General features: G+C 47.2%; 6 protein-coding genes across 6 annotated transcripts; 3 read left to right on the top strand and 3 right to left on the bottom strand.

Moving 5' to 3' along the window:
* Positions 1 to 1,645: 1,645 nt before the first annotated feature.
* Positions 1,646 to 11,095, top strand: N7479_009627 (uncharacterized protein; the record flags this gene model as incomplete). The annotated part of the gene is made up of 2 exons (XM_057257320.1): positions 1,646 to 1,940; positions 2,001 to 11,095. 2 exons carry the CDS (start codon positions 1,646 to 1,648, stop codon positions 11,093 to 11,095), a joined length of 9,390 nt encoding a protein of 3,129 aa, XP_057104778.1.
* Positions 11,096 to 14,002: 2,907 nt separating this feature from the next.
* N7479_009626 (NADH:flavin oxidoreductase/NADH oxidase) lies at positions 14,003 to 15,327 on the top strand (the record flags this gene model as incomplete). Its single annotated transcript, XM_057257319.1, has 2 exons — positions 14,003 to 14,173; positions 14,230 to 15,327. 2 exons carry the CDS (start codon positions 14,003 to 14,005, stop codon positions 15,325 to 15,327), a joined length of 1,269 nt encoding a protein of 422 aa, XP_057104777.1.
* Positions 15,328 to 18,240: 2,913 nt separating this feature from the next.
* On the bottom strand, positions 18,241 to 19,145 carry N7479_009625 (uncharacterized protein; the record flags this gene model as incomplete). The annotated part of the gene is made up of 2 exons (XM_057257318.1): positions 18,241 to 18,863; positions 18,932 to 19,145. The coding sequence occupies 2 exons, from the start codon at positions 19,143 to 19,145 to the stop codon at positions 18,241 to 18,243; spliced, it is 837 nt and encodes a 278-aa protein (XP_057104776.1).
* A 270-nt stretch (positions 19,146 to 19,415) lies between these two features.
* On the bottom strand, positions 19,416 to 20,533 carry N7479_009624 (aldo/keto reductase; the record flags this gene model as incomplete). The annotated part of the gene is made up of 4 exons (XM_057257317.1): positions 19,416 to 19,615; positions 19,675 to 20,008; positions 20,066 to 20,327; positions 20,394 to 20,533. The coding sequence occupies 4 exons, from the start codon at positions 20,531 to 20,533 to the stop codon at positions 19,416 to 19,418; spliced, it is 936 nt and encodes a 311-aa protein (XP_057104775.1).
* A 2,305-nt stretch (positions 20,534 to 22,838) lies between these two features.
* N7479_009623 (GFA family protein) lies at positions 22,839 to 23,529 on the bottom strand (the record flags this gene model as incomplete). The annotated part of the gene is made up of 3 exons (XM_057257316.1): positions 22,839 to 23,142; positions 23,278 to 23,457; positions 23,522 to 23,529. The coding sequence occupies 3 exons, from the start codon at positions 23,527 to 23,529 to the stop codon at positions 22,839 to 22,841; spliced, it is 492 nt and encodes a 163-aa protein (XP_057104774.1).
* Positions 23,530 to 24,023: 494 nt separating this feature from the next.
* N7479_009622 (coiled-coil-helix-coiled-coil-helix domain-containing protein) lies at positions 24,024 to 24,436 on the top strand (the record flags this gene model as incomplete). Its single annotated transcript, XM_057257315.1, has 3 exons — positions 24,024 to 24,073; positions 24,189 to 24,223; positions 24,318 to 24,436. The coding sequence occupies 3 exons, from the start codon at positions 24,024 to 24,026 to the stop codon at positions 24,434 to 24,436; spliced, it is 204 nt and encodes a 67-aa protein (XP_057104773.1).
* Positions 24,437 to 24,599: the final 163 nt, after the last annotated feature.

Genomic DNA, 24,599 nt, shown 5'->3' with positions numbered 1-24,599 from the left:
GTCCTTAAGAACCTCTCAGCTCACCTTCATCGCTATCCCATTTCTGCCTATCACAACTTACTCTATCATTGTGTCTATTCTCACGTCCATCGACCCCAAGAACCTTCCAGTGGGATCATGCTCCTGATACGACTCGCTGCTGGCCAATCGGCATCCCGTACAAATTTACAGGGCCATATCCCACGATGCCCCTCGACAGATTTCACAGCCACCGCTATTTCAACAACCCCCGATATGAAATCTTCTCGCTCACCCCTTCCAACTTCCACCAACTAAACTTTTTAGCGATTCCTAGCAATTATAAGACCCTCCAACTGCCTTTATTTCAATTTTCTACACTTTATTTAGAAGATAATTCGACACACGTCGTAAAAAAGGTCTTGTCCTTTTGCAAAATTCCCGACCTCTTTGCCAATTTGATCCTCTCGCCTTGTAACATGTAATTTACTCGCGTTTTCACCTACGTTTCTCAGAGACAGCCCAGCCCGACTTCTGGCTACTGTGGTTCATGTTCAGCCTCTTACTCCCGTCTATGGCTGCATACTGGTGGATATCGGATCAGCTATGTCTCATAATACCTACATATCAATGAACTTATTATATACTCTACGCTTGCTACCTCTATCCAGTAGGCCATTTTCTATGTGATCTTTCTGTAGAATTCTGTATGTACTTTTATTAACTGCCCATGGTCTAAAGAGAGCCTGTGCTGATCTCCTATCAAGGTCGACTGGCACGTGCTAGCCTAAGGGGCGGCGTATTCCAAAGGCTTATCCGCCGCGTCACTGGCAAAAGACTACAATTCCAAGACGATTCTTAGAACTGCGCTCGCTATATAAGGACATAGTCCGTGACATCAACGCGTTGTGTTATTGAGGTATCCTATCCTGGTTGTAAGTTATGGGCAAATCTTCTTTGAAAGGTACTGAGCATGATTTGTATAGTGCTCTTTCGTACACTATATAAACCTTCAATAGCAAGGTTTATTCCCATCTATGGGAGCCTATATTAGATACATGTGTATATTAGCTTCTTAGGTTCTTTATCGGACTAGATTGAGGCAATACGGTAATAATAATGCGCCCTCGTTGGTGCTTGATAGTCTCGTACACAGTGCTGTGATTGATAGGGAATTGTCGCAGGATGTGAACAGAAGTTTCTATCTAGCTGTTTAAATTGCGACTATGGGTGCAACTTTCGCAAAACAACTACCGTGAACTTAAATTGGCTCTTCCTGCTGCAAAGAGGCATGTTTTGATACAGGATTCTTGCTGGTCTGGTGGAGGGACTGAAGTGGGAGTATTGATGGGAGGCGTTTGAGAAAAAAAATGAGAATCCGTACGTCGTAGCTCTCTTCCTTTCTTCATCTGGCTGGAGTAACGTTCGGACGCAGTTCTCTTTGCCCTTTCCCTCCTGTTCCTCCTCTTCTTCTATTTCATCCTCTATCCCATCCTCTATCTCATCCTCTATCTTATCCTCTATCTCATCTGATTCATCTGATTCATCCTTCATCCTTTACCATTTTCATCATCCTCTTTGTGTTTACCTCTCGTCTGGTGTTCTATTCTCGTCTGCCTATCATTCCAAGAGTTATTCGGGGTCGAGTCCTACAATTCCCCTTTGCTTGGGAAGCACCTCGCCAGTCATGGCGTCTCTTCCTCCCCCCAGCAACTTGGATTTGCATTTGTATCTCCTGAATCATGTTTTCCTTCCTCCCAGACTCCCAAAGCAGACAGATTACAACCCTGTGTTTGAAGATATCCTGCTCAGCGAGGTCATTGAAGCTCTCCATGCATTTGGCAGTCGTGTCTCGAGGCAAGATTCGGGCCATGTGACAACGGTGATTAAGATGATCAATCGTCTGAAATCCGTTCTCGGGGATTGTGGAAATATCAATGCGAAAGAGCTTGTAAAAGCTCTAACAGAATTGAACACTCCTAGTGAGCCTACCCTTTTGGCTTTGAGATCCCCTCTAACCATTGCTGATCATAAATTTATAGGTGACTTGCTTCCGATTTACGTTCGCGAGCAGAACGCTGCAATTCTAATGACTCGACGCGATCATGTCGTGGAGATCGAGTCGTTTGAGTTATCTGCTCGCAATGAAACCGTCATTACCACTCTAGGTCGTCTCCAGCGCATTTTTCCAGGCCCTACTCTCGCCATGGACCTCACAACTTTCAACACTCCAGGCTTCCGAGACACTCTAGCACAAACTCTCGCACTAATGAGCAGCCAGACTGCACCAAATACCAGACTGAAAGTGAGGAAAGCTGGCCAGGAACATGATGAGGACAGGGATACCACCCATCCGAAAATGGTGACTGATTTCATGATGGCGGTCCTGCGTCCTCAGTGTTCCGAAGTCAACGCATTGCAGATTCAGAAGAACACACGCGAAGAGGTGATGTGGTTCAATAGCCGATTCCCGTGGCGGCGATCTGCTCTATGGCTTCTTCTGCGTGTGATCCTACAACTCACCTTCCGCAGGTTGTCGGCCCAAGGGACGGACAACATCTACAAACATTTTATGGTTTATTTCATGGCCCATATCCTTCATCTATCTTGCGAGAAAGTATCGAGCGAGAATATTTATCTCATGAATGCAAAGATTGCTCGCCGGTTGCGCAAGCTCGATCTCCACGACGAACCTGCGTGGTTCAACCCTGTCCAGAATATCTTGCAACGGACAAGCCACATTATTCAAGATAAATGGCAAGAGATCAACAAAAGCTGCAAGCGTGATGCCGATACAAATCTCTTGACCGGACTGTCCTTGGATCAAGACATCTACTGTAAACCTCCTGGTCTCGATAAATACATTGAGATGATCAAACGACGAGGTAGCCAGCAGCCAGTTGTTTCCACGGACTACCATCCACAATCAGGACTTGTTAGATACCGCCCGTCGAGGATCCCATCAGTCCTCAAATTTGATGACCCTGAATATCAAATTTTCAACCTTGCTTCTTTTGAACACTGGGTTGCTTCAAACCTTGATGCCTGGGTTGACAGAATTCAGGAGAAGAAAAATGCATGCCCTCTACTTGCTGATCTGATAACTCGCTACTACAATGCCGCTTCCTCACTGTACTCCGGTGATCCAGAAGCAGTCTCAGTTATGTTACTCACTCTATTGGAGTTGTGGATTGCCTGCGATAGGTTAGCGGTTGTCGACCTCCATATGTTGGATGAATACGATCCGTGCATCCCTGTCCATCTTTTCCAGTCTCTGCTGTTACCGTCCAAGTCACAAATGATCAGATTAAACCGGGCTGAACAATACCTGACCAACCGTCAGCAGAACAGCAGATACTGCGGGCCTGTCATTTTCCAAGGCTTTGGTATAGAATCGTGCTTCTCAGTCCGATATTTCGACCAGTCTGATCGGCACCAAAGCTTGTACAAGGATATCTGCGATGACGCTTCGGGCAAAAGGCAGCAAAAGATTTCAGAGCTTTTGGCAAAGAAACAAGAATACAGTCGTCTCATGGACTTGGTCAACCAGTCGGATTGCACTCACGAAGCAGTCAGCACGAAACAGAGTTTTGACAGTGGAAGCTTGATTCACAGCAAGTCTTGTACCAGGTGTGATCACGAGCGTCAAGCAAATCAACTCAATATCAATGTTCATGAATGGCCTTTGCCCACTAATGAACTGCAAGCAAAGTCGGTTGTTTTTGAGCTCAGTTTGCCTCCACCATTTGGTGTGTGGAGAGACACTACCATATTCTTCCTCATGGTGGTCCTGAAGGTTGAGTATATCTCCGACGTGAAGCCTAGAGCGGTGTATCCCCTTGCAGAGTATCAAGGGCTCCGGAGTTATCTATCTACCAAGGTCAAAGGCCAACGCATTGGTCTTTTATCAGAAATCAAACCTCACGAGGGTACCCACCGACGGAATAGACTGATCTCCTCTTCGACCCAAAACGATGTTTGCCTTCAAAGCGGTCTGCAGTTTCAGTACTTCGATCATCAACTCAACTGCTTTGTGGACAGCTTCAACCATACCCTTGAGGTCGCAAAGTCATGTACCTATCAATTGCCACCCAAGAGCTCAGCGCTTCAGCAATTCCTGTTCCGACCCGCCGAAGACCCTGATGGGCCCTCTCCCAATACAGCCATTGCAATCCAATCCGCTGCGCCCGATGATATGACACTGGATGAATGGAGAGCGCTTGCAACGATGCCACTAGGGGTTGAAATTCAGTGGCAAAATGTTCTTTTGGAGCTGTCAACACAGGCAATTGATTTGAAGAAGATTGAGACGGAAGTCTTTCTGAAACAGATAATGAACCAGTCCGGTCCCACCCAAAAGGACACATGGTTGCGAAAGGCGCATCGCATTCTCATGGACGGAGATTTTGCAAAGAAGTTACTTGTACGGGTCCAGGGGGTGTTTCAGAGGCTGGGGGAGAACTGGGAGACGATCTATGGCCTCAGCGGCCTGATATTCCTGGTTCAAAGGGTCTCTTCTCTATCTGATTCCTCTGAGATACAAGAATTGTCTCTTGAGTGTATGAGAGACCTTCGACAGATTGCCTGCAACTGGATTGCTATTATCAGAGACCGAGTCAATCAAACCTTTGATGACACCGAAAAAACTAATTTCGTTTCAAAATGCGTTCATATTGCATTGGTGTGTACGGAAACGTTCAATATAGAGAATTTGGATGCGATATTTGCAACCGCATCAGATGTCTCGGTCTTCATTCAGTGCTGTCTGTTGATTCATGATTGGAAGAACACATGCACTTCTGAGTCTAACACACCATTCCCCATTTTGCATCACCGATGGCAGCTCCTGACATACCGCTGCTACCCGATGCTAGCAATCAAAATCGTCAACCAAGGGGACCAAGGATTGAATATGGCCATACAAAAGGCTTGGACAGCACACTACATCACAACAGTTTGGTCAAAAGCGCCATCTTCAAATGGCCACTGGCTCATGTCCCACTCCGCATCTCAGCCCAACAAGGTTGTGCACTACAATATTTTAACTGGCGCATTGCTTGTCAACGGACACCCACTCGCTCGACTACCCCCAGATTATAAGCGCAACATCACGTACCAGATTTTGTTCGGAGGGTCTCAGCTTCCAGTGATGCCCAGCGTTGAACCAGGAATGCAATTTTCTTGTCAAGCGCAATACATGGGGCATACTGTGCATTTGAAAATGGAAGATATCCCTGACACCGATGCCTCTGAGCTTTTTGTCAAGGTATCCAATGAGAATGGGGCCTGGGAGTTGATTCCACCGAGGCTTCTTCTCGGTTCATTTCTTGAAAGCTTTGTCCAAAACTTTGTTCACTGGTACGCCGTCGACAAAGGTTACGTTGAATTTCGACCAGTTCATACTCTCTGGCAATCATCTAATGAAAACTGGAGGCTATCAGAAGATGAGCTTTCGAAGCTGTGGTCCCTAGGTACACTAGACACGAGGTTACTCAGTACAAAAAGTCAGACTATCAAATTGATGTCTCGCATCTTTGCACCAGTTGCACACGAACTGCACATGAATTGCAGCTGGCATTTGCCAAGTGGGATCTTGAGCATCGATCTCCCATTCCTCCGAATGGAGTTTACTCTGCAGCCCAACTCTTCTTCACTTCAATGCCGACAATATCCGGGTATGTCAATCGATACCAACCAGTCGCTGGGGACTTTGACTGGTTTGGAAAATAAGTTGCTGCTCATCAATCCAACGACTCAAGATCGGTTGTTATTAATCCCCGAGGGTGATGTGACTTGGGCCCAAAATGAAAACCACGTGAAAATACAAGTGTCATGGAAAGGGGAGACCAAAGTTCATGTATACTTGGTTGATAACAAGTTAGGGAGACTGATTGACAACGGAGGTCCGCAAAGTAAGCTCTTTTTGAGTTACTTGCATGCTCTGACTTCGTTCTGTCTTCCAGACCACTTGACTGGAATGACTGGAACAGAGCAAGCACTCTCCATACTTCGCTCGGCATCGCTGAGGTCTTTCGACAACCTTGACCAGGAACAGAAAGAAATACTGGCAAAGATTGCAGCACTCACTCCCCAGAGACGATACTATCCTCAAGATACAAAGGTGATGCAGAAAGTCTACTGGCCAAATGACCTACCCTGCCTTTCACAGAACAGTGACTTCTATAAGGAGGTAGCGGATATCTTTGACCAAGACCGTCAGATGGCTCTCTTCCACCCGGAGATGGAGGCAATCTATCCATCATTACCATTTGTCGAAAAGGAGCTCTGGACGCGGGACCGGATTCGCGCGTCATCATTTTGTGTCGCGGGATTCGGGGCAGAGAACCACACACGCGATTTTGACAAGAAATACACAGCCTTGGACTCTCAGCAATCTTCTGGCACTGGTCAAGTGTACTCAATCTGCAAAATGATGTACGATGAGCTTCCTTGCATCCGTATTATTGCGGTTCGGGATTTGGTAGAGGACCTGTGGAGACTCTTTTCGACACTCGATATTGTGCATGGCCCTCAGATACAATTCGACATTTCGGTGATAAGATACGATGCAGAATGGATCCTTCGACCAAATGACTATCTTCTCAGTCATTGGTGCTCTATTCATCGGATCATACACTCGCACAGATCCGTCGTGAACAAATTTCAGCTAATGCTTTGGCTTTCAGCTATGGCGTTTTCAGAGGACTCCGAGGTGTTCCCTTTGGAGATGATTGCAGCTATTTTCCTCATTCCTGACATTGGTTCTATATCCCTGCCACTCCGGGATTCCTTTTGCCCGCGTGATGGCTGTGGGTTGGATCGGGGTACCCTAAAAACACAGATCCATTCCACCCACCTTAACCATGTCCCAGAATCGAGTCTTAAGGCCAAAAAAAACGAGGATCATTCAATCTTCAAAGGCCGAAGAAGGTCTCTGATAAGAGAAAATCGAGGCAAAGCCATGGACAGGATGATGCGCCATTTCGAGACCCAGTGGCCAACTCGGTCACCGTCAGTCCCCAACTTCAACGACCATCCGAGATGCAGTGACTATTTCAACACAATGAAAGCCACGCTTCTTGTACAGAAAGAATTTGTTAGTTGGTCCAACAATAGAGAACTTCGAGGCTATCTCACGAACCTCGTTACTCGAGTGAAGTCCCAAACGGTTTGTACTTTCGCAATGCCTTCCTACTCCGCTCAGCTCCCTGCAAACACCACAAGACAAAAACGGGGATTTGTCACTTTGGATGATTTGCTTGGTGAAGTACCTATGTGTGATTTAAAAAGGCCACAGTTGTGCAAATTGTTTACAACATCCCAGATGAAAAACCACTGTGAACTTCTTTCAAACTTCATAGTGTCCCTGGAACTGCAGGCAAAATCTCGGTTTGAGAAGGTCTACGTGGCAGAGCTGCGCAGCAGCGCGATTTCACTTCAAGAATTGAATATGGAAGCACACTTTGTTGTCGACGCCAGCGAAATGAAAAAGGAAATTATTGGCTACCTCCGGGAGTGCCAATTGTATCACGAGAGAGTTTACGCCGCCATAATGTCTAGGATACCCTCTTACAATGCTTTCACTGGCTTCTCTAAATCATCAAAGCCTATTGTTGACAAGGTTCTAGAGACGCTAGCTTGCGTGAATCAATTCCCAAGGCTCTCGCCAATGATTCTTCTTCGCCAATTATCGCGATATCAGTGGTCCCACCTGCCAATTGGCTGGAGAGACTGGTTGTCTTCATATGGTCGTTCAATAACCGATTTGCAACGAGCAAAGCGGCTCGCAAGCCTTGTCGGCAAAGACGAGGATCTTTTGAGGGAACTTCAGAATCCAGGTCATGGAAACTGGGAGCCGATCAATCACCCAGAGTCTCTGCTTCTGGAGATCGAAAATGGTATCACAATTCGAGATGTCCAAGAAGAGATAGCGAGGAAGATAAGGGACATCAAACCGGGAGAGAATGCCGTTATGCAATTAAACATGGGCGAGGGCAAATCTTCTGTGATTGTGCCTATGGTCGTCGCAGCGCTTGCAAATACACCACGCCTGGTCCGTGTACTTGTGGCAAAGCCGCAATCCCGACAAATGATTCAGGTCCTGGTCTCCAAGCTAGGTGGATTATTGAGTCGTCGTGTGTATTATATGCCTATATCGCGCTCTCTCAAACTTGGGGCGGTGGAAGCCGATCAAATTCTGAGAATGTGTCAGGAGTGCATGTTGCATGGCGGAGTTCTACTTATTCAACCTGATCACATACTCTCTTTAAAGCTAATGTGCATTGAGAGCTTTATTGTTGGGAGAAGTGAGGCCGACCAATCCCTCTTGAAGTGCTTGAACTTCTTCCACGAATACTCGCGCGATATCGTTGATGAAAGCGATGAGAATTTTAGTGTGAAGTTTGAACAGATCTACACAATGGGAACTCAAAGTCCCGTTGAGTTCAGCCCCCAAAGGTGGATCCTGATCCAACAAGTGCTAGGAGTCCTGCAAAAGTACGCACCTAGTGTCAAGGAAGAATATCCTCACTCCATTGAGTTGGATACGCAGCAATCAGGTGGAGTCCCTAGAATACGTTTGCTTCGTGGCGATGCGGAAGAAGCGCTGTTCGACCGAGTTGCGACTCATATCTGCAACAACGGAATCGACTCTCTCCCAATCTCCAGACAGCCTAAACAAGTCCAAAAGGCTGTGTTAAAATATCTGACAAAGCAGAATCTGACACCAGATGAGATTGCTGCAGTTGAGAATCCTAGCGAAGGCGGTTTCTGGACAGAGAGCACCATCAATCCACTTCTTTTGTTGCGTGGCCTGCTAGCCGGAGGTGTTTTGAGTTTTTGCTTCTCAAAACGCTGGCGCGTGAACTATGGACCGCATCGGAGCAGATCGCCCACCACGAAGCTTTGCGTCCCTTATAGGGCTAAGGACAACCCTTCTCCCAGGTCTGAATTCAGCCATCCCGATGTCATTATTGTTCTGACGTCGCTCCATTATTACTACGCCGGGTTAGAGGATGATGATCTTGTTCTAGCTTTCGGGCATCTCTTCGAGTCAGATAATGCCGCCGCAGAATATCAAGCATGGGTCCAAAATGCACCAGCGCTTTCCCTTTCTTGTCGCCAATTGGTCGGGGTCAATCTGGAAGACCGACCAAATTGCACAGAGAATATATTCCCTGCTCTTCGTTCCTCTAAGGGCGCAGTCGATTATTTTCTCTCTCGCCTTGTTTTCCCTCGCGAGATGAAAGCGTTTCCGCACAAATTGTCAGCCTCTGGGTGGGATATCGGAGAGCTCAAGAAGCACGCCACTGTTGGATTTAGTGGGACGAACGATGGCAAGAAAACTCTACCACTAAACGTTCGGCAGCTGGTGCAAAGCGCACAGAATCATACCAATGCGTTGGTTTTAACTCACCTGCTCCAGGCAGAGAATTCTGTGACTTTCGAACCGGAGCAAGCAAAGCCTAGAACCTCAAATGCAGTGCTTCTCCTGGAATTGGTTTCTTGCTTAGACCCACCAGCCCAGGTAATCATTGACGTTGGTGCCCAGATCTTAGAGCTGAGCAATTTGGAAGTGGCAAAGCACTGGCTGCGAACTTTGCCTAGGGATGGACCCGTCAAAGCCATTGTCTTCGTGGACGACAACGACGAGATTTGCGTCCTTGACCAAAAGGGAGTTGAGCTACTGAACAATTCACCTTATGCACGGCAAATGGAGGCGTGTCATGTCTTCCTGGATGAGGCACACACGCGAGGAATTGACCTCAAGCTCCCGCCTGCATATCGTGCAGTAGTTACGTTGGGGCCCGGAGTGACAAAGGACAAGCTTGTACAAGCTTGCATGAGGATGCGCAAACTCGGGAAAGGACAGTCCGTGGTATTCTACCTCCCAAACGACATCCAGTTCAAGATACTGGAACTGAATGGGAGGCAGAACAAGTCAACCATCACGGTCTCCGATGTCCTCTGTTGGGCGATATCTGAAACTTGGGCAGAACTCCGTCACAGCATGCCTATTTGGGCGGTGCAAGGCAAACGATTTGAACGACAACGAGAAATGTGGGACCGTATCTCCACGGATCATTCCCTCGGGCTATCCGGAAGTCAGGCTGAAAACTTTCTTGAAACAGAGTGTCAGAGTCTTCAAGACCGCTACCGACCTGGCTGTGCAGAAAGTTCAGATTTGGGTTCTGCGCGTAATGAGACCCAAATCTCACAGCTGATTTCCGACCGACGCGCTGAATTCGACGCCCTCAAATTCGATTCTTCCGCCCTTCAAGAAGAGCAAGAGCGTGAGCTTGCTCCGGAAATCGAATTTGAGCGGGAAGTGCAGAGGCCCCCGATGATGACGCCAAATGTGCATCAGCTCCATGAGGACCTGGTGTCTTTTGTACGCACTGGAGTGCTTCAAAGGCCCTCCATTGCTGTCAAGTCGGCATTCCACTCGTTTTTCACGACAACATCAATCGCGTCTTGCATAGATTGGTCTAGCTTACCAACCCGCCTGCTTGTGACGGCAGACTTTGCCAAGACTGTTCTGACCCCAGTTTCTCAGCCGTCTGACCTTGCTGCATTCCAAAAGCCAGTCCGGTGGATTCTGACGAGCTCCCTCCCCTCTTCCTCCTCTTCCTTGGGCAACATAAGGACTGCCACGCTGATGATAATCATCAGTCCTTATGAAGCCCGCTGCCTTCTTCCGGCCATTCGACAATCAACAGTGGTGACCCTGCACCAATATGCACCGAGGCAGAGCTTTGCGTTCGATTCGCTCGACAAGCTCTCCCTGCACAACATTCCGGAGAGAACAGGTGCTATTGAGATTCCCGATGGACTCCGGATAGAGCTGAACCTTTTCGCTGGGCAGCTCTATCTTGAGTCGTATTCGGAGTATCAACGACTCTGTGCTTTTCTCGGGTTGGCATCGGTTGCAGCGCATGAGGAACTGCGTGTTGATGTCGATGGCTTCATCAGAAACGGACAAAAGTCTTCTTCGGCGTTCCGCCAGAGCCCGGTGAAATTTCTCCGGGTTCTAATGTCGCAGGTCCGCAAAGACGGACAGGGCATCGATAAGTCCCACATTGGGCAAATTTTGAACGGTGTCCTGTTGTCCCCGTCCGACTTTGCGGATCCGACATAAACGGCCGATAGATGGTCTTTTGGAAATTTTCTGATGATTGTGTACGAGTAGAGTGCCTTCGGGGAGTTTCCTCCCCTCACTTTCTCTGATTTATATAGAATTGATGTTTGATTTACTCTCACCTCGCTTTCACCTTGTAGATGAATCATATAGAACTCGTTAGTTTGCCTCCTTAGAAATATTTCAGTCATTTCAACGACGCCCAATCTCCTTGGGTCCTTGGCTTGAAAAAGTGAGCTCGGAGATTTATATGTCTGATAAAATTGACCAATTTGAAGTAGTAGTGGAACTCATCCAAGTGTATATGCCTACTTATAAAAAACGATATCATGTCTCATGGATTTATTGGCCAAGGATACGAGAAAAAAGGGATACTCCCTGCCAGTACCTGTGCCCAGGGCGCCCAACGCATTTTTGGGGGTGAGGAGAATGTTTCCTTCATTTTTTGTTTTTTATTTTTTTTGGGTTTATACTTGTGGACTGGGTAATTGAATACCTATCATGGTAACCAGCGTGTTTAGTCCGGAGTGATCCCAACTTAGCCGCTGGGAGGACCGTCACTTGGAAGGAAAGTGTTGTGAAGAACGGGAAAAGGTGGATCCACGTCATATTCCAATGCCTGACTGCCTGCAGATCATACTTAAACTACATACATATTGTAGTGGGGGACATAGTCCTCACAACGTATTAGCCGCCTGCCTTTTCCTTACTGTTGCAGTTTTGGGTTATTTAAGCATGAATTTACAGAGGTTACAAGTAACAAAGAGTTACAGATTGAGAATAAACACTTCTCCACCTCTCCAAAATCACTTCTTGGAGGATTGTCTCGACCCCCTTTCATATGCCTTGGTCGTTGGTATAGAGTCGAATTGCAGGTGCTGAATCGACCCGTATGCCTGAAAGCATATAGCTTTGAGAATTCCCCTCTTCAATATGTATGTAAGATTGATTGGCTTTGATTGCCTCTTAGAAGAAAAGATCTAGGCAGGAGAGAGTGGTGAGTGAATATATCAAGAGGTAAATTTGTTTTTTAACAAAAAAAAAGGAAGAAGGTGGCACAGACAGGCCGGGGGGTGCACCCATGGAAATCGCCAACAGGTGGACTCCCATGGGGCGGTAACAATCTCATGCCAGTACCTATGCCTAGGCCACGCCCAACCAGAGGTTGGGATGCATCAGTGGAATAATACATTTCTTTTATGTATTTTTAAGAGCGTGGACTGAGCGGATCGAACTGCCGGCCACCAGTATTACCAGTATGTTTAATCCGGAGAACCCAACTCAGCCACCAGGGGAGATTGTTGAAAAGCTTTTGTTTGTCGTGAATTTATAGGAACATATGCTTCCGAAAATGGAAGGTGGGTTTATGTCACGTGATGTCACCCACTGCACCCATTTCGACTTCTTGAGCAATCTCGATTGGCCCATAGTCTCCATACATTGTCACCATCTAGATTGACCCGCTGTCACATACAACCTTGAGCTCGTTCTTTGTTTGCTCTAGGGTTTATTTCTATTTTGGTTTGCTCTTGACAGCAAGTTCGCATGGTTTATACAAAGAGAGTCCTACCTACCCAAGTCTCCTAGCGGCTTTACCAATTGTACCATAAGAGAATTCATACTGCTATGCTCATTTTTTTAAACCTCAGGGAACACAGCCCTACGCGATACAAGCCCTCGAGTTTATACGGCTACTATCGACAGCGGTTTTATAATACTAGTCACCTGTGTACTTGTTTGTTGATTGGATTTGATGAGCGCCAGGTGCGATCTTCTCTTTTGGGACATCAAACATATCCCCCAGTCGTGATCTGCCCTATGATGCTGATATGTGGACCCAGGATGCTGAGATATCGAACCTTCTTGGGTATGACGCAGTGCATGGCCCTGTGATCGCGATTATCCCGAAGTCTTTCTAATGCTTCCAACTTAGCCAGTTCGTGTGGATCTGGTGAAAAGGATTTGTATGCCAGGAGATCGTTTTCCAACACCCCTGGGAGAACAAAGTCTACCACTATGGGCCGTTCGCTTCCCGTAAAGACTTCAATAAAGGGGAATTGGAGGTTATGAAAAATGTCCAGGCTTAACCTAAAGCTTGAGACACAGACGGGTGTTCTCTTTGCGGAAGGACTCCTCATGTCTGGTCCTCATGTCTAGAGATGACCAGAAGAAGTCAAAATATTTACTCATGGTGACATGGACCGTCTAACATCATGATTTAGGGTAGGAAAATAACTGGGATCATCGACTAGGCCGCTGTGTGTGATGTGCCGGAGAGGGAGTACTACGCCTTGCTATGGCCAGCGCTCGATGCAGAGTGGCTCAAACTCTCGACATCTATTGTACCGCTAGATGAATATGAATATTGGTACAAAATCAACCGTCAAATGAAGCCACACAAATGTATCTAATTGTAGAGTCATCTATATCCACAGCACTCATTACATACTTAATAGGAAGTGTCTCTAACTAATTAACCTTTGGAACTAGCGTGAATAGAAATAAGCTTAAACTCAGTCCACCTGTCGGAGACATTACATAATCATTTGTATGTGCCGAGGTGTGCCGAGGTGGCCAAGAATCCTGAATCGGGACCTAGTTCAACCGGGTGGATATCATTCGGCGACTTTCGTATTTTTTTTCCTCCAAAGCTGTTTCGCTTTATGCCCTGACAAATGGATCCATGTGTCAAAAGTGGGATTGTTCTAGGGGGAATTTAAATTCCGTGGATATGTGAGTTATTCGCCTTCAGAATCCAGATGGTAATAAATTCAAAATTTTCAGATGATAAATCAATCTTCAACTTCCCCACTGTAGATTCAATATATAAATTAGGCCAGTGCCCCCCTGCAAGATGGAATTATTCACGCATATAACAAATAAACATTATACTTGAACATTATCAAAATGACTTGGCCTGACGTCTCCGCTAAGGCCGCCGAGGGCATCTCATACTACACCCCTGCCCAGAGCCCTCCGGCAGGAACAGCTCGCAATCCTCAAACAAGCGGAAAGCCCATTCCCAAGCTCTTCAAGCCTCTCACCATCCGAGGAGTGACTTTCCAAAATCGCCTGGGTGTATGCAATTCCCCCCCAATATCTTCCAAATCACACAGCTAACAATAACCCTCCAGCTTGCGCCCATGTGCCAATATAGTGCCGAAGATGGCCACATGACCCCCTGGCACATGGCCCACTACGGCGCCATTGCCCAGCGCGGACCTGGAAACATGATCATCGAAGCAACCGGTGTTGTCCCCGAAGGCCGCATCACTCCCGGCTGCGTCGGCCTCTGGAAGGACTCGCAAATCGCGCCGCTCAAGCAGGTCGTTGAGTTTGCCCACAGCCAAGGCCAGAAGATCGGTATTCAGCTTGCACACGCCGGCCGCAAGGCGTCGACCGTGGCTCCTTGGCTTGGCGGCGTTGTTGCCAACAACTCTGTCGGCGGTTGGACCGATAACATCAAGGCTCCCAGTGCCATTCCCTTCTCCGAGGGTGATCCTATCCCCATTGCCATGACCCAGGACGATATCGCCGAGGTCAAGACTGCCTGGGTTGCTGCTGTTAAGCGTGCTATGGCTGCTGGATGTGATTTCATCGAGATCCACAATGCGCATGGTTACCTCCTCTCGTCGTTCCTTAGCACATCTGCCAACAAGCGTACCGATAACTATGGTGGCAGCTTCGATAACCGTATTCGTCTGTCCTTGGAGATCGCTCAGTTGACCCGTGACGCGGTCGGTGAGAATGTTCCCATCTTCCTGCGTGTCTCGGCTACCGACTGGCTTGAGGAGAGCATGCCAGCTGAGCAGGGCTGGAAGCTTGAGGATACGGTTGAGTTCGCTCGTGCGCTTGCTGCGCAAGGCTGTGTTGATTTGATCGATATCAGTACTGGTGGTATTCACTCTGCTCAGAAGATTACCTCTGGTCCTGCTTTCCAGGTTCCTCATGCTGCTGCTGTCAAGAAGGCTGTTGGGGATAAGATGCTTGTTGCTGCTGTTGGTATGATCAACAACGGAAACTTGGGCGAGAAGATTCTCAACGAGGATGATCTTGATGTCATTCTTGTTGGTCGTGCCTTCCAGCGTGATACCGGTCTCGCTTGGCAATTTGCTAAGGACTTGGATGTTGAGATTGCCATGGCTGGACAAATTCGTTGGGGTTTCACCAGCTTCCGCAATGCGTCCGAGTATATTCAGCCGAACTCTATGAAGGCTTGCATTTTTGATTAGATTTAGATTTAGATTTAGATACACCAGCTGTTTGGCTTGCATTGCATTGCATTATATAGACCGTCATTTTCAATAAATGGAAATAGATATGCCGTTTACGCCTGAGACCTGTGGTTGACTTCAAGAACAAAAATGATCAGTAACGAAGCGATAATGAATTTCATAAATGTGACGGATATCGGTTTCGTCTCCCTCGGGATCTTCTCTATCGTCTTTTTTAGTTGCCGCCTGTTCGTAGTTCCATGCCCTCGACTAAAAGTAATCCAATACATCTGGGCAGGAAAAGTTCCAAATTCAGAGGCCACTTTTAGGTAGGACATGAAGAAAGGAATGCTGAGGCAGTCACTTGTTCCAGTCAAGAAAAATAGGGTTCAAGATAGGACTAATCGTCTTCAGAGAATGGTATCAAATTCAAGAGAAAATATTCAAGTTTGCGCAGTACTACGATTCATTATTGTCCTAGTCAAAACTTAACATGGAAGGCTACGTTGAGTAGAATAATTGAAATGGAGATCGTGTTAATTAGATTTTAACTGGCCTAACGAAAGCTGCGATTATTTTTTCATGCTGGAAACATGGTAAACAGTGTCCCTGTCTCGCTGAGACTTGATGACATTCGGATTTCCAGCTCTATGACCCCTTCAGCGTACATCGAAAACCAGTTATATGGTTCTCAACGGACGCTGAAGAGGCCATAAAACTGCAGATCCGAACAATCACCATGGTCGTCACCGAGGTGAGGTAAAAAGGTATCTCACCGTTCAGACAAGAGCCATGGCCTCAGCAAAAAAAAATCCTCCTGGGGACACCCAGGGGATATAAAAAAAAAAAAAGAGACATCGCTACCTCACTGAACATCCACCCGAGGGTTGCGATCCCTGAAAGGGAGGTCCAGTTTGGTAGATCCGCCACGTACCCGCCGGGACTGTCAGCAAACGATTGCGACCCGTGGTGCATCGGCCTCGTGCTAGAAGGATTTCTCACACGCTTCCTAGAGTGCTGAACTCGGATCCAAGTCCAGACAGCTCCAGGTTTCCTCTTCGTATTTCGTATTACGCGCAGGTGTAAACCTTGAATCGCTCCGTGCTCGCTGGGCATCGGAAAACAAATGATGATGTTTCGCAAGCGGTTCCATAAGGGGCCGTTATGGCTTCTCCTCTGGTATCTCGACGTTGCTACTCCAACAAAGCGAAATAAAATCTGATCATTGCTTGAACTTGGGATCGGACTGTCCAGCACAAAGGACAACTTCAAAAGATGTAAGCAGGTTCGAACCAGAACGTGAACTAGTTCTCCCCATGCCTTCCATCATACAGTCTTGCCTGGAAAATCCGTGGTCCTCCCGAAGGGGACTGAAGGTTTCGCCAGTCAAAGTTGCAGAAATTGTAGCGATGGCCTCACAATTCATGGATCCTTTCGCATCAGCTCTGATTCAGTGAATCCGAACGCAGGATTTACCCTGCATCCGCTGAATAATCTCTAAACGATGCGCAGATCGTTGAGTTGCCGGCTTCATGTACTAGACGAATCTGAGCCATGAAAGCCCCATGAATCTATCTTAAGAAAAAAGCTTCGAATTTCCTCCCTGATCATGCCGCATCTGGAGCGAGCGTCTGTCGTAGCTTGCCGAAGGCGTGCAGCGGGGACATCGCAAGAGGAGCCAATCAGAGAGTAGTTCTAGGCAATGTAACTCAAGACGAAAAATCTTGTGGGCACCAAACCCGTAAGAGATGTCTAGGATCCCACGATTGAAGCAACGCCTCGAGGATCTCAAGCAAATGCGAGGGTTTCTCGGCGCACAGCTCAAATGAGACCTTTCGACAATTGCCGAGATCAATCATTTCCAGCAAACAAGCACAGGCGACGGGATAAACCTGCCTTATTTGCTGGTCATTCATGATGACGCCAATTCCAACATTCATCGCTGGGATAGGACTCTGCAGCCGCCATTCCATTGAAGACCGTTGATATCGCTGATGACAAGACCAGCGAAATCAAAAACGACGTCCACCGTCAGATATTCCAACTACCCTCGGTCGGAGGGCAGGACAACCGAGAGATCAAGGAAGTACCTTCTGATGAACGCCCCATCCCAGTAAGCAGCATAGCTGTTTGGCGGGGTGGTATGGGTGAGAGAACTCCTTCCCTGTGCAGGTTCAAAGAGCCGAGACGGGAAACTCAGGAACCCGCTGCTTGGTGGACGAGGCCAAGCAGGCACAGTTGGGAGAACTCTGGAGGAAGAAAGAGGGAGGGGATTAGGGGGGTACTTATACTCTCTGGTCGACGCATTCCGAACTTCCGGGCGCGTTAGTGGATTATCTAATTATTGCCCCACCTGGGCTCCTGACGCGTCCAACTGGCTTTTTTCGCACTTCTCTCCTGAAACCGATTATGTATTATTCAACGTAGTTATTAATTTTGTTTTCGTTCTCGGTTCTTTTTGTCATAGCCAGCCTGATAGTTAACTACGTGTGGATTTCTGACAAGCTCCACAACGATATTGTATCACAAAGTCCGCATCTTGAGTCACCTGATCTTAGACATGTTAAAAAGTATTCTACAGAGGATATTGTAGGTAGGTCATTGAGGTTAGATATCATCCTTCATTTTTCTGCCCTGGGTCTTTTGTTTTGTTGTGGTCTCATCCTATCAGCTTCAAGTTCATATCTACAGTTTACGGCTTTTGGTATACCTGGAATGGACCATATCACCGGAGTTCCAGAGCCTCATTAGGAGAACAGTAAACACAATCTTTGGCGGGGGTTTACAACTGTGCTGGATTTCACGGAACGTCCGGTGTGAGAAGTCAATTCAGAACCATACTAGCATTATTCCACCTGTAAAAGAGAAACGCTTGCTCTATAAAAAAAATCATCTTGCTCACAGAAATCACTTCCTAGGGATGTGAACTGCTCACGGCAAAATCTCTTTCCCCATCCAATCCCAGCACCTCCCTCTCCCTCCTTTGGCATCCGGTGACAACCCCACAAGCACCTCCAACAGCTTGTCGGCCGCATCGGCTGGCTGCAGCATCTCCCTCGTCCCCCAATACTCCTTGGTAAAATCCGTGTGCACAGTCCCAGGGTGCAACGCCACAGCAATTGCCCTCTGCGCACTCTTCATTTGCAGATGCAAATCAAAAGTCTTGGCCAATTGGAACACAGCTGCCTTGCTTGCACGATAGGAATACCATCCGCCTGAGGCATTGTCGGATATTGAGCCGACCCGAGCGGCCATCATTGCATAGATGGCATGAGAGGGTAGCCCCAGCGGTCCCTGAGAGTCGATTGCAGAGCTGGCCTCTGTTGTCTGGAACTCTGGTGCAGATTTCAATGGGACAAACGGGGAGAGGTACTTCATGAGTAGCAACGGACCGAGGGAGTTGACTTTAAAACTGTCCAGCGCATTGACAGAGTCGATTTTGCTCGGTGATTTTTCAGCATGTAAAATGCCGGGAATTGTCAATCCTAGCCTGAGTGGTGTGTTCGGATATTCCTGGCGGATTGTTTCTGCCATTGCTGATATCGTAGACTCATCTAGGGGGTTGGTTAGCCTTGGAGTAATTAGAAGAATATATTTCCGGGGATTGAGTTGCTTTTTGTACCTGTTACATCAACTTGGAGAATGCGGAGTCTCTGCTTTGCATCCGTGGGCATACCCTTGCTTGACAGCAATCGTTGTTGGAGTTCATCGCAGTTCTTACGGGCCGTTGCGATCACAGGGAGCTCGGTCCGGGTCAGAAGCTGCTGTGCGAAAGCGAACCCCAATCCTCGCGAGGCTGGGGTTACTATGGCAAACCCATGAGCTGCTGGCAGCATGGCAAATTTGCTGAACCAGTATATGCTGTTTTTTTTTTGTGAAGTAGCGAGGGATGGTGGAAGCAATTACAACATGGAGTTGATGTTCGACCTGCATGTGACGTCACAAAGCGTGTGTATCGATTTAAGCTTTCGATCTGATCTCAGGGCTGGGAAGTTTATTTCAATGCAATTTAGAAGGCGCGACCTGTTTACACTCAATTTCTATGATCTACTTGTCTTAGATCAACTGCAAGTCTCCCCGACGCCCTCAACCCTAACCAATATACCTCAATTCTTTCCCTCCAGATCATTAAAGAAGATTCTGCCAAATTCATCGCTGCTATCATTGAAACGGAGCTTCTTGTTGAGTTTCTCGATCTTCTTCATGTCCTGTGGGCTCAGTTTGAAGTCTCCTTCTAGGTTGGCCCTGATCCTCAAGGGTGTTTTGGACTTCGGCAGCACCGAATGGCCCTGTGTGACTCCCCAAGCTGTCAAAACACACAACAGTCAGCATCATACAAACTAAATTCTGGCAGATCACACTCACCAAGAGCAACCTGAGCAGCACTTTTGTTATACTGCTCGCCTATCTCCGCCAACACAGGCTCTTCGAGCAATTTTGCGGTCACACTCTTGCCCTTCTCGCCGTAGATACTATTCTGGTTCCCAAATGGCGAGTAGTGCGTGACATGTATACCATTCTCTCGGTGCCATGCTGTGAAATCGCGCTGCTGCAGCCACGGATGGCATTCCATCTGGTGCACAGCGGGAACAATGGAACTGTTCTTGATCAGACGCTCTAACTCGGACTTGTCGAAGTTTGAGACGCCGATCGCCCTCGCCTTACCGGTTTTCAGAAGCTGTTCCATTGCTGTGTACGTCTGCTTTGGTGTCAGCACGCTTTAATCCAGGGACCAAGAGGTGAGAATGCAACATACGTCGACGATGTCGATACTCTCCATAATCGGCTTCCCATCCTTCTTCGGAAAGAGGTCCTCGCCTGATTTCCAAGCCACGGGCCAGTGCATCAGGAAGAGATCAACGTAGTCCATTCCCAGGTCATCCAAGGATTGCTGCAAAGCCGGTGCCACGTCGTCCGGGTGATGCTTGTTGTTCCATAACTTGGTTGTGATGAAGATATCTTCGCGTGGGACGCCGCTCTTCTTAACGCCTTTGCCGACGGCCTTCTCAGTTCCGTAACTGGTACACAGTCAACACTGCACATTGAACACGCTTCCTGTCTCAAACAAAAAGTAAGATACTTACACATGTGCGGTATCAATATGACGGTATCCTGCCTTGATTGCTTCCGCTACGGCATCTTCCTGCTCATCTGCATCCTGCCAGGTGCCGAATCCAATGGCCGGAATCTCTGCTCCGGTGTTCAACTTCCATTTTGTGGGCATCTTGGATTGATTTATGTCAACAATGATTTAACAGTTTATGTCTTGCTATGAGCTCCAGCTTGAATCCAGAGCAAATCCAAAGCACATCGACACGGTTTTCAAAGGCACGTCAAGTTGACGAATTCGGATTTGTGATTGTCGGGTTCATGACGTGGAATGACGTTTTTGAGATCTCACGGTGCCACTCAAGAATACGAAGTTATTCGGTTGGTGGGCTTTTGAGTCTTCCATCGCACAGCTCGCTTTCCTCTGTCTATAATGCCAATGAGACGCCCGGACCTTGCTGTACTAGTATTATGGCCGTGGGTGCTATTTCGTGTGATACCCCATCTTATACTAGCTCCATGGACAAACAATCCTCCCTCAATCTTCACCACTTGCTAGATCAAAAATCATATGCTGACATTTATCTCGTTCTGACGACGCTGCTAGCTCCTACCATCCAACTTGCTTTTAATACATTCTCACCAGCCATTCCACGATACCAAGCACGTTAGATTTCTCTTCGCCGAGAGGTGTCTTTCGAGGGCTTAACACCTACCTACATACTGATGGTTTCTGCCTCCTGCAATCGGCCCTGTGTTTCCATGTTGACGCTGAGTTGTTTATGAGTAAGGGATCAAGGTGCTCTTGACCTAACAACCTTTTAATGGTTGCTCAACACTCGAGGCTCAAGCCCTTCGGCATCCTGCAAGCAGTCGTGATACCAGTCTAACGATGCCAAGTCGGCCACGCAAGCCAACATGCAAAGTACTTGCATGATGAAGCACGGATAGATGGGAGCATTGCCGAGCAAATCAGCTCATCTCCATCATCGCAGTGGCATGTATTGCTACATTGTATGTATCTCCAACCATTCCTCTTAGTTGAGAACAGGCCATTCCACGTGCAAATATAGTTTCCCTTCATCATACTCCGTACCCACTCCAACTCTCGGCCCAGCTATTTCGCCGATGTTTGATGCCAAGGCAAACAACGCCAAAGGTCGCAGACGTCTACCGTAGCTTACCGCATTAGTTTATATAGCGAGCTCCACCCGCAAATTTTTTTCTTTCCTTCTTCATCGCTCGGAATTATCCAGCTCTCGATCAATATTTTTGTTTTGTTTTTTCTCAGCTTGAACTGTGTCTAATGATGGCACACACTCCAGCTGTGCTCAAAGCCTGAGGTAAATCTCAGTGCTGCGAATAATTCTCGGTTTCATTTTTTCAAAAGGTAAGGAAATCTTTTTTTTTTCTTTCGCAACCCCAAACCCCCGGGGATGATTATATTATAGACATGCAAAGGCATTCCTCAATCAGAAGATCCATGTTGAATCTGTCATACTTTTAAGTTTCAGCCTTGTCTGACCCATCACAACAAAATCATTACTTTACAAGCCATTCATTGAGTGATCTTTGACTAACAATCTCTCGCTCAGGTAAATAATACTTGGATTCAATCCCATCCCTCCATTGCGGCCGTTGCCTTGCATGAAGAAATTTGAACGAACGGGCGGACATAACGTACCTATCTCCTGCATTCAACAAAACCAGAGCGTACAAACTCTGTGGGTGCAAGGAGGTGGATTACTTGTTGAGAATTCGTCACCTGACCCATTGCCCTATCACACTTATTTCATGTCGCATCGACAAGTTGAGACCAGTATTTCTAACAGAAATTCTAGGTAATATATCACTCATCTCTCTGCCCTCCCTCAACATGGACATATCTATTATGATGAATGTGTTATTCACACTGTTGGACTTGGACTTCGGTCCGGGAATGAACATTTATACAAAAATCTGATTTAATGAGGTATGTGTCCCCTGTGGATCGGATAACTCGTATTTCATGCTGACTGACTTGAAGCCTGACTTAGTTGCCATGTCTTGATTTCGCTTTTGACTCATGCTTTTTGCTTGGATCCCATCGCTGACTCGACATAAGTGAACAAATAGGAATACACCAGGTAGACCATTTGGCTCGTTGACCGTGAGTTTACTCTGCTTTCTTCCCCTGTCTCATTGCATGATGAATACCAATATACTGTTCTATCTCTGAACTATCATGTCGATAAACTATTTTCACCTTGGAGAACTGATCTTTTCCTTGACTATTATCATTTCACTCACTTCGTGATATGATCAATTGCTAATATGCATTACAGGAGTCACTAGTCACTTTATAATAGCTCAATACCAAATAATATTTTTCTTCTTGAACACTTTCATATTCGTATCTTTGGGCTTGTCCCTTATTCTCTCCTAGCCATTCCGTAAATCCTTTCCTAGGCTACCTAGCCTCCATTCTCGATGACAGTTCCCTACTCGACAAACAGACCATGCTTCTTGTGCCATTGCTCAAGACTATCCTTACCATACACCTCGTGCACAGTCTTCTTTCCCTCCGGCCACCGCGCCCACGCTGGCTTCGAGCCATCCATGATACAAACCATCTCATCGGGCACCGGCAACTCCGTATCAATTGCAGAGGCAAACGGATGAATCAGTTCAGGCCAGTGGTGATCCCAAAGCCACAGCATAGTGCTGCAATTCGAGCAGAAGTTCCGCTCAGAGGAGCAAAGCTCTTCGTCTGCTGTGCCGCGGTCTTTGATGGCAGTGTATTTCCTGGTCATGACGTTAGTATGTGTGGGTGACAATATGATTTGCGTATCCCGGTGTATAGAATGGCAGTTTCCAGCTGGATCCTGTATTCGGAGGTCAAAGTGACTAGATATGGATGGGGATATGCATGGGTCATACTTGATCAGATCCTTGCCCTTGATGACGTTCAGGCTATCAGCGATGCCGCCTAGGTTCACAGCACCGAGGTGTCCGCCTACTTTGCGGCAGATGCTGCAAGCGCATAGCTGGTAGGGAACTGGTGTTTGGGACTGGAGAGTAAATTCGACGCCACCGCATTGGCAGCTTCCTTCAAGGTTCCTGTAGACCCAGTTAATATGTCTGTGTCCAGGATGCAACGCGGTGCTGGTGAAGCTCCACATACATAGGCATGATTTGGTGTGTTTGTTTGATAGGCTAGTGGCAAGTAGAAGTATAATGAAAGAGAAAGGCAATGTAGGTAGGTGGAATTGTTGGAAAGTTTGGGTTTATCCAGAGACAAGAGGTACTCTCGATATATATACTTCAACCACCGCAGGGGGAAATCCCACAACAAAGCTAGCAAAACGAGCAAACCGCACAGGCCTCATATGATTAAATGACGTGTTTACCTCTACACAGCCTATTTTCCATCCATAAAGCTAGATATATCATAATGCTCGAGTCTGATTCCCCAACGGCCCATTGATATCGTGCATCATCGACCGTACCCCGCAGCTGTGATTGGCTGAACTGGTGTTTGTCTAGTTTGTCCTGTTTGTTTCTCGGAGGTTTGGATTCGCTTTCGCCGACTGATAGTCACCTTACGAGCTAGTTTCTTGTCTGTACCAATCCAGAATCCTGCTGTGTTGATAGTCAGAGCGGATATACGCTCATTTTTATTGAATATGAGTTTCGGAGCCCCCGGCGGTGGGTCGGTGAACTACAAGCCATCACCGTGAGTTGGATTATTCCAAGCATTCATATTTGCGCCGGCTACATGTTGTCTAGCGAATGAACGAAACTGGGTCTCTTGATCTACATAATTGCTGACACAACGAAATTGTCTGCAGACCTGAGCGCGGTAGCTTTCCTCTTGATCATGAAGGTACACCAGCCCGCAGCCACCTAGTTCATATCCCTAAGGAACTCGGCAAGACTAGCAAAGACAATGGCACTAATCACAATCTGGGACACTACAGGGGAATGCAAGCACATTATCTCGGGATATCTGAAGTGTATCAAGATGAACAAAGGCACCAACGATGAAGCGTGTCGCAAATTGGCTAAGGAATATCTTTCCTGCCGAATGGACAAGTAGGCCACCCCGATACACACCGCGCTACTGGATATTGCAATTGCAATGGGATGTGGAATTGCATTCATGAAGAATGTCAGAGCAAAATGCTGACCGAGACAACTTGTGTGATTAGGAACCTCATGGCGCCGGATAACTTCGAGAACCTCGGGTTAGTGTTTAAAGA

This window comes from Penicillium vulpinum, assembly GCF_028829585.1.
Source record: "Penicillium vulpinum strain IBT 29486 chromosome Unknown utg000004l_segment0_segment0, whole genome shotgun sequence".
Taxonomy (NCBI): Eukaryota; Fungi; Ascomycota; class Eurotiomycetes; order Eurotiales; family Aspergillaceae; genus Penicillium; species Penicillium vulpinum.
This window is presented reverse-complemented; position numbering and strand designations above follow the sequence as displayed.